The following is a 16126-nucleotide window of genomic DNA, read 5'->3' as shown; positions in this document are numbered from 1 at the left end:
AGATAGATTTCTGCAGCAAATGGATCATCACCCTCAGATAACAGACTTGAGGCAAGGGCAGTTGACACAGAGGGAAAGTTCTAAATACATGTCCAAGAGTACTTCTCAAAGCTCCAGTCACATGGAGCGACATATTTACTCAACGGATTATCATTGTGAATAAATCGAAAGATAAAAGTGAAGGTCGTTCCATCAACCATTGTGCCCTTTTTACCACATTTAGCACCCGGGTTAGAGCTTTCCTACTCTATACATAAGGACTGAATGCAATCTTTGGCTTTCTAATTTTGCACAGTCAACAACCCACATACGTTTCTTAGCATTCTGTCAAAAATTGACAAAAATATGGAAGCTGAAGTTTTTTGTTGCTATTATCCACACGTGATGACGTGGTTGGCCTGCCTGGCTTGTTACACATATGAATTATATTTGATGCAACATATGGGGTGGAGGTGATGACGTCCCATAACAACTTATGATGCAAATGTGTTCAGTTTCCTTCTGTCTTAGAAAACCATAAGACTTTGAGGTTTATTGACTGAACATCAACTGCTATAAACCAGTCCATTTTGGAATATAAAATTCACCAACGTGTCTGTTAATTTGTCTTCATAAAGGGTCAGCATGTACATTTTACTTTGATACGTCTTGGTTTGCGAAAGAAGGCACTTTGGTTCTTGCTACAGAATTCATCCCTCTCACAGTAAATGCACAATGGAAACCATTCAAGCATTGTATACTTTGGTGGTGCAATTTACTATGACCAAGAGTAGAGTTCTGAGCTAGTGATGGATAAGTCTTTGTAAGCTATTGGGTATAGGTTGGTGCAAGTAATCTCTGGAGTACGTTGTTAGTATGGTGAATCTGGCTACCCATTCCTCCCCACCAATCTACTCCAAACTATGCCGCCTGGCTTAATCTCCAGGTTCAGATTTGGCAAGTTGGGCTTTAGCACCTTCTTATTTGGCTGTGATCTCATCACCAGATTTCTAAGTGTGAAACTTGCCAAAAGCACAGGGTTGAGGAGTTCTGCGTCCACACAAGGAAAGACATAGCGCGGACAGTGGGTTTACCTCAGACTCTGCCAGGGAAAAGAGGAAATTTTATCCTGTTCCCTTTGTACATAACACATTTCCATTTCTACTTCCCACAAGCAGTATTTTTGCCTATCCCTCCTGCCCACTGTAACATCACAATGCTCATTTGGTAGTGACAGCAAATCTATCTTTGGTGCGCCCATGGTGTCGGTGGGAAGGAAAGTCTGTGTTGCAGTCCAAATCCCAAGTTCTAACAATTCAGATCCTTTCACATTTGCTTCTATAACATAAATAAAATACAAACCTTGCGCTAATCACAGTAAATTGACAGAAAACATAGAAATCAATGTGCCAACAGATAAAAAAGAAAGTTATGTTAAAAAAAACTTACATTTGTCAAATGGTTTTAGTTATTTTCATTTCTTTAAATAATATACTAACTCTGTGAGGTTACAAAGTTCTTCGCTTCAAACTGTTTGTACTTTAAACGGTCTGACCAAATGACCGTGTAATTTAATAGGCTGTCATCATTTTCCACAAGAGATGCATGCTGTTCCACGTTTGGCCAAAATACAATTGGTCACTTAGTTGTTGGGAATTTTTTTGCACACCAAGGTTCTCGGATATCTGCTCGTGTATAGCCTGGTGCCTTAAACCCAGAGATAATTTTATTTAACGCCATGTTTAAAAATAACTGATTAGTAGCGTTTTAAACAATCTGGCATAAACAACATATGCAGTAATAGACAGTGTTATTCCACATTATCGCAATAAACTATTCAATAAGAAATGGGACTGCATAACTCTTGCAAATATCTCACTAAAAAGTGAAGTACATTGGAAAATAAATTGTATATCTATGTATTCACACACACACTAACCCACAACACAGAGGGAATATTATAGTTATTTCCCAGTTCATCAAGCTTACATCCGTTCCAAAAATGTAATTCACAAATTTGGGGCAAGTATTTAATTCTATTTCTTTCTTTAAAATAATAGCGAAAAATATATTGCAACTCAGGTCTATAAACATTTTTACAAACAGACTAATTTCTTTCAACGATCGGAGGAAAAAAAACTTATGCGAAAAAATCCTGAAAAAATAAAATACAGTTCAACGCAATGGTTATAGCAATTCAACCCAGTGTGTCTGCAGATAGAACAATACGACAGGCAGTAAAGGCTACGGCGGGGTCACCTGAATCAAAAACAAGTGGTGGCGCCTGCACGCTCTGCTCCCGAGTAGCAGACAATACGTTTCCATCTTGGCCAAGGAAAGATCAAAACATGATTGGTGTTTAAGCTGGAGCACAGGTTCTATTCACAGTAACATATCCTCACCATGTTGACTACTGGCAAGATACACTTTAGTCTTTCACAGCTATTGGGAACGCACTAATGAATGCATATAGTAAACTGCTTACAGTAAATCCTCTGGCTTGTTGAATCTGACTTGCTACAGAAAAGAAATTGAAGACCACAGTGCCAGGGATACAAGAATCACCAACAGCAACAAGTGACAGGTCAGGAGGTAGAGCACAACTCATCACGATTTGCAATAAAATAAACACAACTACATGTTCCTTCTCGTGTGCTTTCAAGTATTCTATCAGGAGGAGAGACCTGTATATGTCTTTCGTACAGTAGGGCACTATGTGGGGGCCATATGGCCATACCAGTCCTCTAATGTAGGCTCCCATGAGACAAAGCTAAGGAGAATCTAGGACAGGATAGGATATGGCGAAGTGATTTTATCCATATAGTCTGTACTTCGAGCTCATTTTACCTGCATCAAAAAGTCACTCACTAGCATGGTGGGTTTCTTAGGTCTGTGCGATATGGAAATACATTTAACAAACATCCACAAAATAGACAAAAGAGGGAAACAACTCATTTGAGTAACCAAAACCAAATTGTCCAAAGCAAAGATTCATAAAGACATAATGAGTGGTGAACACATCCTTGCACAGGAATCCAAGACCTCAGATTTCAGCAACATTCCTCCTAGGAGTGGCTGAAGACCGCCATGGAAATACAGACTGAAAGCAGGGTCTCAGAATCTCAGTGCATGACTACAACAAAACAGAAACAAGAGGTCATCTAGAGGGCCAGAGATGCCCCATCTCGCCTTACATTTCATCCCTCCGTAGTCCAGTGAGACATGGGTCTGTACAACAACCCACAGGAAACCGGCTCTCAAAGCTTTTTATATCCTACGTCAACACGATCCAGCTGTCAGTGCTCCAAGGCAGAACCAAGGGGTTCAGTCTACCTTTCACGTATCATTATAATAATCATCCATAATTATGTCTCCTGACAGCAAGAAGAATGACAGCTGAACAGCAGCAGGTTTCCTTGACAGCCGAAGTACAAAACAATTACAGCTATCCATTAATGAGATCGTGCATTTCTTCACGCGGCACCTCTTCTCCGGGGGTTGGTGCCTGGTTTTATGGCTACAGTACATTGTAATAGTTCATTTCTTGCATGCCCTGCTCTGAAACTGTACTGTCGTCTGCACTATTACCCGCCTCTTCATAACCAAAAGAGTTCTCCTCAAAGTCCCCTGTTTCCTGTTGACTATCCATTTCTGGGTGATCTGCTTCCGGTACCTCCATTGTATGATCTGCAAGAGAAAAAAAAGGCAAAAAAAAAGTGGCCTTAGTGTGTTGCACTACTTAAACCAGTTCCCATGTTTACAGTGTATTGGAACATTACTTTGCATGTGGGTCTATGCCAGTATATGTTTATTATACTCTGTGAGTATATGTTAAGACAGGATTCATTTGTACCAGATAGAGAGGGAAAGGGGAAATTCAAAAAGAAAAGTTCAGCAAGAGATCTTGTAGTAACCACAGAGGCAGTGGTTAATGAATAAAATATATTTATTCATATAAGTACAGCTACACAAGTGTACAGCAACCTCCAGCTTCATCAACTGACCATTCTTTCAGAATCTCCCAGTGATGTCATACTATGGCATCACTGGGTTCTACAATGGGAGAATGAAATCTCCACATATCTCCCACCGTTCAATGAATTGCAATGAAACATAAAGATTAATACATATTAAACATCAATAGCAAGAAATGAAAATACCCAATAACAATAACATAAAACTCAATAAGAATTTTTTCTTTTTTTTTCATTTACATTTGCACCAATTGTTCAACAGAATTAGGAGCATCGACTTTGCATAAATTTCCCATACTCCACATTTTTCCATCATCCAGAGTAACTACTGAGTTCAACACTTTTATTACTCTTTGCTCTCACCTTTTCTCACAAATCCCATATTCTTTGTAACCACCCAATCACCAATAATGATGTTCACATCTTTCACTCCTTTCCTTCTGTCATAGTCATTTTTGTTCCTTTCTTGAGACTCCCTAACTCTTTCTGCCATTAATTCTCGATCCACCCAGACCTGATCTTTCTTTTGCAACCACACAGGAGATTCTTTGGTTGCTGGTTCCTTTCCCTTTAAAGCCACAAAAGGTGATACACCTGTAATAAAATGAATAGTCACCCTGTGAGCCCAGATCATCTTGTCTAGTTCTCTCTCCACTTTAAACCATTGATCAAAGACAATTGAATATTGTCCACTATGATGCGATTAACTCGCTCAACTAATCCATTAGCTTGTGGTCTGAACAATGCCACTCTTTCATGCTTTATACCAAATCCTGTAAGAAACCTTGCCATCATACCTGAAACCAATTGGACTCCATTGACCGTAACCAGACACTTTGGTATACCTTCTTCTAAAAATGCACTCTTCAGAAACTCAATCACTACTTCAGATGTAATGTGTTCTACAGGTTTCACCAAAAACCATTTACTGTGGTAATCAACCAATACAATAAAATATCTGCTTCTCACACCCAGCCTCTCAATTGGCCCTAGAAAATCCAACGCTAATTTTTCCCAGGGTCGATTAGGAACACCTACACAATGCATTGGTGGTTGCCGGATTACCCTAGACTTGTCACTATTACTGCATGCTTGACAATCTTTTACTACCTCTTCTACTTCCCTATCCATTTCCGTCCACCAAAGATTCTGTCTGAATCTCCTTTTGCACATGCTTCTCCCTAAGTGTCCCTCGTGTACCAATTTGATAAATTTACTTCTTAACATCCTAGGTGGCACTACACGATTGCATCTCAAGACTTTATCAACTTGAATACTTAACTGGTCTTTAACTTTTAAATATTTTTTTAATTCCTCATTCAAGTTCTTCACATCTCCCAAACCATCACATATGATGAGCTTAGTATATTCCTTATCACAACTCAAGGCTTCATTCCACTCTTCTTGTTTTAAGGCTAAACCTACTTCACTGACAACACACAGAGATTCCACCTCATATACCAATGAAAAATCCTTTTCTTCCTCCTCAATTGGCATCCGTGGCAAACAATCAACTATAACATTCTTGTTACCTCTAACAAAATCAATTGAAAAGTTGTAATTCATTACTGATATCAACCATCTAGAAATCCTAGGAGTAACATTTCCTTCAATACCCCTTCCTCCTTTGAAGATGTGTACTAAGGGCTTATATTCAGTTCTCAAAACAAAAGGTAGTCCCCCATAAATAAAATTTAAAATGATTTATCCTCCAACAACAACCCAAAGCCTCCTTCTCAATGGTTGAGTAAGTATATGTTTAAATAGGTATTTCCCTTTATACCAAAGTGCTTAAATGAAATATGGCTGCATTTAAAGTTCACACTTGTGCCGTTTGCTCCTAATTTCATATACACTCACGCTGCATATCTTCAAGCATCGATAATCAAAATACCAGGTATTTCTAAACTATTTGGTCCTCATCCCCGAAAAAATACAAGTTTTGTTTGTTTTAACACTGGAACTTCAACGCTGACATCCACGAAGTTAAGTTAAATTGTTTAAATGTCGTGGATGAGGATATTTTAAAGGAGGCAACAACAATACTTTAAATGCCCAGGCTTTAAGGCTCGAGTTTCATATAATATCCAAGCAGTAAATTAGTTCCTTCTTTAAATCTTCTTCTCCACAAACAAGCAAGCCTTGGTAAAACCAAGTAAATTTACTCAGTTCAGAAATTATTAATTTTTTTTCTTTTCAGGGACGGAGGTTACGCAGTCATCTGCCCCCTGCGCAGGAATTGCCCCCGTCGCCATGAAATGTAGTAACCACAGAGGCAGTGGTTAATGAATAAAAGATTTATATTCATATAAGTACAGCTACACAAGTGTACAGCAACCTCCAGCTTCATCAACTGACCATTCTTTCAGAATCTCCCAGTGATGTCATACTATGGCATCACTGGGTTCTACAATGGGAGAAAGAAATCTCCACATATCTGTTGCAGCACATGTGTATGGCGTTCTGTAGGTCTGGTCTGTTCACAGAAATGCACTTCTGCCAACTTTGTGACCATATAAACGCCCCTTGCTTGCAAGAATGAACTTTTGGAAACTATATATCTAGAAAAGCAAGTTACTTACCTTCCGTCATGCTCTTTCTGATAGAAAATCTATCTAATACAAATTCCTCACCCTTTGAGTTTAATCAGTTGCCTAAATGGATCCAGAAACTTTCCCTGCAACAGCTTTGGAGCATCAGTAGGTGGTATTATTGGATTCTGTGGCAGTCTAGTCCCATCCCCGGAAGTTACAACATGGAGCATCACCCCTGCATGCAGTTGTCAGTTTGCAAAGGCAACATCAATGCCCCTAGACACAGAGCAACTGACAAATTGGTAGTTGGACGTTATGCCGAATTTATAATGGGACATTACGACTTTTCAGAAGCTCACCCCACAGAACTAGAAGGAGGATGGGTCAGAAAAGAATCTGTAGTGAGCTAGAGTATTCACCAGAAACAAATTTACAGAGGATACATTACTTTGTGTAGGTATTTCTTACTAAAGATTCATTCCTCACCTTTTGAAAAGAGTCCGTGCCCTTTCAAAGATGTGTATGAAGAGTGGGCATACCAACAAAAAGCCCCCTCAGTGCGGACACATGAGTCACTTCAGTATTGCCGGTGAAGGTTTGTACCGCCCCTCCCACGTATCAGCCTGGAAGGTGTGCAGCACAGGAATACTCATCGCTGATGCTGCATTGGTTGGGAAGATAACATTCTTGGCCAAGCCATAGTATGTATTGATAAAAAGGGCAATACATCTTGAGGGTCCATTTTTGAACTGTCCCCTCCCTTCTTCACACCAGTAAATCCAATAAAGAGTGTTGGTTGTCCACCCAGTGCTCTTTAGACCGATCAAGATAGAAGCTATGGGCTATCTTCTATCTTGGGGTCCAACTGAAGAAGCCTATTATCCTCTTTAGAGTGATGTCTTGGAGATATGAAAGAAGGGAGCGTAATAGACTGCCCCACATGGAAGGGCAACACCACTTTCAGAATAAAGGATACCCAAGTCTAAAGTGCCAACTAGTATAATAAGGCTGCACTGACATAGCCTGTGGCTCACGGACATTACACACAGAAGTGATTGCAAGGATTAAAATGATCTTAAGGGTTAACTAATATCATTGAATAACTGTGCATGGGTTCCATAGAAGTGTACATTACTGGTGCAAGGACCAAGTTATGGTACCACTGCACTGTAATAAAGGGTGCAGGAAGAACCATGTAGGTAATCCCTTTCAAAATCGTATCACCATAAGTATTTTGAAAAAAGAGGGCAAATGCAGGACTGAGAAGTAGTCTTTAACAGTGCCTATAGCAAAAAGCCTTGCTGGCCCAGAGACAGAACAAGCAGAAGTACATCAGAAAGATTAGCCTGAAGCCGACTGACCCAATGCTCCTCGCACCAGGCCATAGACTCTTTCCAGTGGCTAGAACACGTGGACTCTGTGGATGGCTGGTGAGTGGCCAAAATCACATCCATGAATTTCACAAAGCCACTCTGCTCATTCTACTCAATCGCCATGCAGGATGGTGTCTATTGTGAAGGTTAGGTACAGAAACCTTAGTTGTTGAAGCAGCAGATTCTTTCCAAAAACTTAAATGAAGTGGAGGACAGATGCTTAGACTCAGCAGCTTGTAGTACCAGTCCCCACAAGCCCGCTCTGTGGATATCAGTAACACCTGAGCCCTGTCCCTCCTGTCTTTCTTTACAACTCAGGGGCAGCAACATGTAAAGGACACTGGAGTTCCACAAAGGAGGACTTCCTCTCCCAGGATCCCTAGAAAGATCTAGCCAGTGTGCCTTGAACCACCTGTGTGTGCTGACGCCACTCATGGCTGGCTAAGGTCTGTGGAGTTAATCTACCCTGGCTTTCAGGGAGCCTGCATCTGGTTATTGAGCTCGCCCTGCATAGGATCTCCCATGAATATCATTCTCAGCACCTCCAAGCACAACCCGAGGCTCCATATTGCCATGCTTCTTATAGCACTACATGGAGGCCATGTGGTCGGTCCGAAACTGAACAGGGCAGCCACTGATGGAAAGAAGGAAGGCCTTGTGGGCTAGTTGGATAGCACACAAATCAAGCTGATTGGTGGGGTGCCTCTGCTCCATTGGAAGCCACATGCCTCTGATATCCACCACGTCTAAATGGCCTGCCCAGACCAGAGATTATGTATCCATCATCACCAGAAGCTCTGGATAGTGCAGGGTGAATGGCCTGCTGCAAGTTAGATTGGCATCCTTCATCCACAACAAAAGGTACCAGGCTGCCTCATCCGACAAGGATGTTCTCCAATAGACAGCCCTAGTGCTGCCCACTGAGGTTGATGCAGAGTGCATATGTGCCAAAGGGCATGAGACACCAACCGGATGCACTAGGCCAAGAGAACAAGAAGTCTCACTGTCCGGGTCAGAACCAAGGAACAAGCCAGAAACATTGGGATTATAACTTGATCAGCTGCAGAGATGAAAAGAATTTGAAAGTCGCTGTGTCCAGAATGGCCCCTACAAAAGGCAAGCCCGTCTGCGAACCGACCATGGCTAGCGGAAGAAACCCTGGATCTACGACCCCCCTACCGCTACAACTCCGCCGCCCTCCTCGCACTCAACCCCGGTAGGAACACCAACTGCCAGAAATCAATGCCAAACACCACCCATGGGCAGTTCTCCTGCCTACACTGCCGACAATCCTTCACCATCGACAGCACCCCCACGACCACTGAACCCACGCCGCACACCCGTACCACCAAAGCCCTGACGTGCATCCTCCTCAACTGGCGCTCATTAAACACACGCCGAAGAAATCTGGGACCTGCTCGACACACTCGAACCAGACTTCGCCTTCTTTACAGAAACTTGGACCAATGCCACCTCCGCCCCGACTTCACCACTGCCATCCCCGATGGATACAAGATCCAAAGAAAGGACCGGCCCAACCGCCTAGGAGGAGGACTGGCCATCACACACAAGAGCTCCCTCCGACTCTCCACATCCAGCACGGTCAACCCCCTCTGCAACACAAAGCACCTCTACTTCCAGAGCCAGACCAGCCCCAGAACCATGCTGCGTGGGACCCTCATCTACAGACCCCCCCAGGCCTCGTCCCTCTTCTGCCACCACCATTGCCGACCTCGTTGCACCCCACGCCATCGCTTCCACGGACTACATCCTCATCGGAGACCTGAACTTCCACCTTGACAACCACAGCGACCCCGACTCCACCACCCTCCTTGACAACCGAGCCGCCCTCGGACTGAAACAGCTCCTCACCACCCCCACTCACAGACACATCCTAGACCCCATTTTGCAGAAGGGAAGAATGTCCACTTCATCCACACCACGCAGCCACTCTTGACAGAAACTACTGCGTTCACTTCACCTTCAACACCGCCATCGCACCCACACCCGCCCCGCACCCACCACAAAGGAACAGGAGCAGGACCACAGAGGAACACCTAAACACCACTCTTCTTCACGGACCCCCCAATCACAACCGACGCCAACGCCGCAACCAAAGAACTACACCGCTGGATCGCCGGCTGCGCTGACAAGCGTGCACCCTTCTGCCACCCTGCCAAACAACGCCCCCTGAAGACTGCCTGGTTCACCACCGACCTCCAAGAAGACAGACGCTCCTGCAGACTCCTTGAGAAACACTGGCGGAACAGTAAAACAACCAAAGACCCGAACAACTACAGGAACGCCATGAAAGAATACCACCAGCGCATAAGGACCACCAAGCGGACCTTCATCAAGAACAAAATCCACACCAATGCAAGTAACGTAAAATAACTCTTCAAGTTCATACAACAGTTCACAAAACCCCCCAGCGAAGCTTCGGACGTCACACCATGTCAGGACCTCTGCAACAAGCCCAGCTCCTACTTCCACCTGAAAATCAAGGCCCTCTACGACAACTTCTGCGAACAAACTCCAGACACCACACTCCCCTCCACCACCGACAACCAGCCAACCATCACCACTTTAGAAACCTAACACCACGGAAGACACTGCCAGGACCATGAGGAATACCCACTCAGGAGCCTCCAAAGCCCTGCTCACCGCACATCTACTACAGAGCCATGTGGGACTGCAGTATGGGCACATGGAAATATGGTCCTACAAGTCCAAAGACAACATTCAATGTTTAATTTATCCTTCTGAAAGATGGTATTCAGAAACCACGGATCAGTCAGAGGTCGCAACCTGCAGTCCTTCTTGGGCACCTGAAAGCACCTAAAGCAGCATACTCTGGACCTGTCTGTCTCTAGGAAAATATTGCCCCTTTGGCAAGCAGTGCCTGTACTTCTAATGAGAAAATGATGGCCCGTCAAAACCAGAGTGAAAACAGGAGAAAAGGGGGACGTGAGGCGCAGGTAGAGCGCCATGAATGGTCATCGATGTATCTCGAAGAGCAGCGTGGGCATCGTGGATGGTCATTGTAGCACGAAGTTCCTGTTGAGCATCGCCTATGGTCGTTGCTAGAGCTTCAAGTTGGCTGTCACTACAAGCTGTTGATGCTGTAGCGCGAAGTACAGATCTTTTATTGCCAGGCATCGCTGACAGTCACTGTGGCGTGAAGAGTCAGGTTCACAGGAGCCTAGCATTGGTGGGCAGCAAGATCTTGGCACAAACAGGCCGCTTTGTGGACGCAAAAACTTCAGAATTTCTCCTTTTCTTGGGGAGAGAGCTCCACTGATGCCACATTAAGGGTCCAGGACATGAACGGCACCACTTAGGAATCAAGAACTCAGCAACACTCCAGCAGAGGCCAGCAGGGCTCAGGCAGATCCAGGTTCAGGTCCAGTTGCAAGTCCAGATGGCAATTCAGCTGGGTAGATAAGGGACCCTGTAGAGCTCATGTCTCTGAAGCTCAGGACAGCAGTTCAGTCAGCTGACCCTTGGAGTCACTTCAGCCTGGGATGAGGGGTGCAGGTCAAGTCTTCCTTCTCAGGAAGCAGGGTAGCAGATTAGCAGAGCAGCAAAGTAGCAGTCTGACTGGCAGCATAGCAGCACAGCAGTCGTACTGTAGTATCAAGGTCAAGAGTCGTACAGAAGAGTCTGAAGTTCAAATATGTATACCTGATCCTCTGGTAAAAGTTTAACAAACATTTTGTATCAGTAAGAAGTGGTTCAGCGGACCAGATTTTGGTCGCAAAACATTAATACGTACTACTATAAAGACAATAAATGCGTATCACAGGAGCGCCAAAGAATTTCAAAAAAATGTTTGGTACATGGCAATTGGAGGACCAGAGAGGGAACTGCAGGCAGGTAAGAGAAACTGTTTCTCATTGGCTGAAATGAAAATCAGCCAAGGATTAGGATTGGCTAATGTTCACTTTAAAACAAGGTCTTATGATTGGTTGAAATAGCAGGATCAGGATTGGTACATGGCAATTGGCGGACCAGAGAGGGAACTGCAGGCAGGTAAGAGAAACTGTTTCTCATTGGCTGAAATGAATATCAGCCAAGGATTAGGATTGCCTCATGTGCACTTTATAACAAGGGAAGGCAATTCGCTCTTCGTCTGCAGGATTTATCGGGCCATGTCAAACAAGGGAAATCATACTCCATTGGAAATACTGGTGAGTTCTCATTAGAAGAGAGGGATACGATTAAGGCCAGCAAGGGAGATTATGAGATATTAATAGGTTTTTCACTTTTGTTTTCTCTCCTAGTAAAATTACATGAATAATAGGCGCTAAAAGATTGTAAATTCAAAGAACAAGATTGTAGAGCCAGTGATTTGAAAGGGTGAGTCAAAAATCCTTTCTAGAGAATTAAGAGTAATATATATAGTGTGGCCTCTATATTGAAATAGATGTTGGTTCTCTCCTTTTAGGAAGGATGTTTGAAATATATCTGAAATAGAATCAGGCTAACTAGATCACGCAGCATAAACTTCACCAAGGAAATCTGGTGAGGTGAGTCTTAATATCAGTCAAATGCCATGGGAAAATATTTTAGATTGAATTTGGTATTTTTATGCAGTTAAATCTGCATATGGGGAGACTCCCCATACAAATAGGTACAGTTGAAATTTAACTAAGGCTTAATACTGGCGATTTTCTCCTTGTTTTCTATTGATAGCTATGCGCCAGAATCCATTCAAATTTCTATAAGATCCTTTGAAGGCAGATACATAAACAGCAGTTCAATATTCAAGGTGAGGACCAATTCGATTATACTTATCACCACAAGTGTTAATTTGTTCGATACTCAGCTGGGCATTCTGAAAGAGACGAGGCTACTATGATGGGTACCTCATTATCAGCTCAGAGGTATATATCCTTGACACAGGATTATAACAAACTTCGAATGGGATTCATTTGATTGACATTAGTATATGATTTTCTCCTTCATTAATTTTAAATATTCACATATTTTTGTATGTGATAGAATGGATGTAGGCAGGGTGAGTTTTTGATTTGTATATCGGATTTGTCACTTGGGTGAAGATTAACTATGTAAACTTGTAGAAACCCATAAATATGAGCTTTGTGTTATTTTTATTTTATTGTTTTATTTCAGCCCTGATGATGTCCTTTTAGGACAAAATGTGTCGGCTGATGTATTGTTTGGAATTTGCTTGGAATACGAACTATAATAATAGAGAAGAAGATTGTGACTGCTTTTGTTATATGGATTGTGAACTGTGATCATTGAAAAAAAGGAAAAAAAGAAAAAAGATAGAATCTTCTTGAATTCCACATACTGCCTAAGGACTTATTATTGGAAAACTCCCCAAAATTTTGGACGGTTAAACATTTTTTTGAAATTGTTTGGCGCTCCTCTGATTCGCATTTATTGTCTTAGTTATTTGTGGTACTGAAGCGGTGGACCACAAAGAGTGAGCACCAGTATTCATTATAATAATCTTTCCACACATCAGTATACTCAACTAGTGCGCCCAAGGTGCTTTACCCTAACCGCTTTGATGTCTGAAATTTTAATATGTACATCCCAATTAGCTATTCCTAATCCTAACCTCAATTAACGATTTCAAAAACTTTTTTCAAATCGTTAAATGGGTTAAGTGCATTTAGAAAACGGGGTTTTAGCAGTTACAAACCCCCAGATATGCTGGAGCAGAGGGTATGCAAACCCTCGGATACGCTGAAGCAGAGGGTTTGCAAACACTAAAACCCTTTCAACATGAGGCCCAATATCCATTCAGATAGTTGCTGCGCCAGCATGGGCCTAGAATAAACCAGTTACCTCTTACATTGTGCAGACTTTATTTACAATAAAAGGTAGAATGGCTGGTTCTTTCATCTGAAGAGTAAGAAAGAGACACTTCTGACTGCAAGGTTGGACTGACATTGTCAGCCTCGTTTTCCATATTGTTTATCACTCCGGAAAATCATATTTAGAACTCCTTTAACCTTAGGTCGGGTCCTGTGTCTTTAAGTTGCATTGCATTGCTGAGCCGGCCATTACACTCTCCGCGTCATGATGCAATGTTGCAGGTGTTGTGCAGCTTCAGTCCAAATGCTGAGCACCGACCTGGTCTTGCTTCTGATGGGATTTAACCAAAAGATTGAAGGTACTTTTGCATCCGCCGCCTGTAACTATATATTAATGTAGATCTACAGTTTCGGTAGCTTCGAATCTAGTCTCCACCTTTGTAATACACAATTTTACTAATTTTGTCTTACACTACCTTACTAACTGTATCAGTCAGACACTTACTTATCATTCATTGAAGGTCCAGGGTTAACAATATTTTGTTTATTATACTTAATGGTCTTGTGGCTAAGTGCTAGTGTGTGCTCTTGTGATGCTCGTGTATTCTTAAATTAGCAGTAAAATAAAAAGCAAAGAACAACTTTAGACATGGATAACACAAGCAGCAAACGATCATTATACCTTATTTTATATTTTATTTGTATTCCCATTACATATTGTTGCACATAAGAGGGTTTATGATGATCAAACGTAATCCAGGGGCGGCTCTAGGCTCATGGCGGCCCTGGGCAAGGAGCGTGGGTAGGGGCCCGGGAAGAAGGGGTCCGGGCGGGGTGGAGCCCCCCAGAGCTCAGGAAGGTGTTACAGAGCCAGAGGCCGCCAAATCCGGGCCAGGGGCCGCCTTGCAAATATGTATCTATCCTCAGAAGATTATTATATTAAGGATATATTTGGCTGCGGCCCTGTACAGATGCACAGCTTGCACATGCCTAAGGCCGCCCCTGGTTAGTCTTTATAATCCACCTGAATCGGCCTGCCAATGTTTGAGCTAGTGCACTGCAGGACACGCGCACACACGTACTTCATTTTCCTCCCCTCCCTCTCGCTCCCTCAACAGGTGTGAAAGAGGACCGGTCACTGCCTCATGTTTAAAGTACCACTGTACTCTTTCAGAGCTGTAAAATGGACGATGTTGATTTCGTATTAAAAGTTTAAAACTGTAGTTGGCTGTCATTCATGAAGTGACCACTTGACGGCACTACAGGGCAGTGTTGAAAAGGTGGGGCAGGCGATTAGAAATAACCCGGCAAAGGACCAGAATAGCAGGAAACTCTGCTAGTGTCTTCAGTGCCATTTCAGGTATGTAAAACATGAGCTAAAAACATCCTAAGACCACTAGGTTGCGGCTGAAAACAGCATTTGTAAACACAATATCAAAGATATAATTCTATTTTTAAAAAAAGTCAACGAAAATAGATAACTGGATGGGGGACTTTGAATTTGGAACTGGACACTTCCACGTGATCTAACACATGCCTGGGATGGCTTCCTATATTACAAGGTATTTAGAAACGACCTTAACTGACAATAACATACTAATGACCCAGATTGTACATGCTTCAAGTTCACATGTTCTACAGACACACATATGTATTGATTTAGCAAATTAAAGACTACCTGGGGCACTTCAAGTCCGGAAAGCTGGATAATGTTAGGCCATGGCACTTTTTTTTTTAATTGCGAACTCAAATGTATTTAGAATTTATAACCCACAGTTCAGTAACAATAATGTGATGTGATCAACTGTCTCTCTCCCCTGAAAACTTTGACAGACCAGGAGCGTCCCGTCTCTGAGATGAAGTAAGGAAGGTATCAACAAATGAACAAATCATAGCAATGGGAGAATAGAGCTTTCGAGCAGCAGTCAAGCAAATATATAGAAATCAGCTAGCAGAATCAGGAGCCAGGGCCTACAATTCTTTAAACACTACTGGGCAAGTGACAAACATTGTTCAAATGTGTGTACACTCTGACCCTACTGACTAAATTAGGCAAAGATCCCCAATCTGTACACCTTTTAAAGGCCAATAACCCTACTGAAATATAATATCAATATTTTGTTCACCTTGGACAGCTGTCTGAAATACTATCTCTCCAGAATTGATCGACCTGACCACAAAGTATTTATTAGAGATAGAAAGGTGGAGGCAACATCAAGAATGAAAGCATAGAGGAGGAGCTACGCGGGCATCCAAGATGGTCGCATGAGCAGAGAGCTCCGGAGACCCGCGCCGCCCTTCTTGGTCTATCCTTCTGAAATCCTGGTCACTTCGATGGGCTTTTGAAGTGCTACTCTTGCTGATGCTGCTGCACTTTTGGGGGCCGAGATCGGACTTCGGGAACCCTATTTACATCGTCCTAAACTTTCTGGCCTGGCTCCGGACAGGACCGGGGACTCTGCTGCTTTGGATGG

At 42.8% G+C, this 16126-nt stretch overlaps 1 protein-coding gene across 1 annotated transcript in view; it reads right to left on the bottom strand.

The window, feature by feature from the left end:
- Positions 1-1512: 1512 nt before the first annotated feature.
- Positions 1513-16126, bottom strand: part of ZNF710 (zinc finger protein 710) — a 153845-nt gene continuing 139231 nt past the window's right edge. Inside the window, exon 5 of the mRNA XM_086958157.1 lies at positions 1513-3666. Coding sequence (XP_086814283.1) covers positions 3497-3666 — 170 coding nt within the window. The 3' untranslated portion in view covers positions 1513-3496. The remainder of the gene's footprint in view (positions 3667-16126) is intronic.

The sequence above is a fragment of the Lissotriton vulgaris genome, chromosome 2_1, assembly GCF_964263255.1.
Source record: "Lissotriton vulgaris chromosome 2_1, aLisVul1.2, whole genome shotgun sequence".
Classification (NCBI taxonomy): Eukaryota; Metazoa; Chordata; class Amphibia; order Caudata; family Salamandridae; genus Lissotriton; species Lissotriton vulgaris.
Note: the sequence above shows the minus strand (reverse complement) of the source record. Positions and strands in the feature narration are given on the sequence as shown.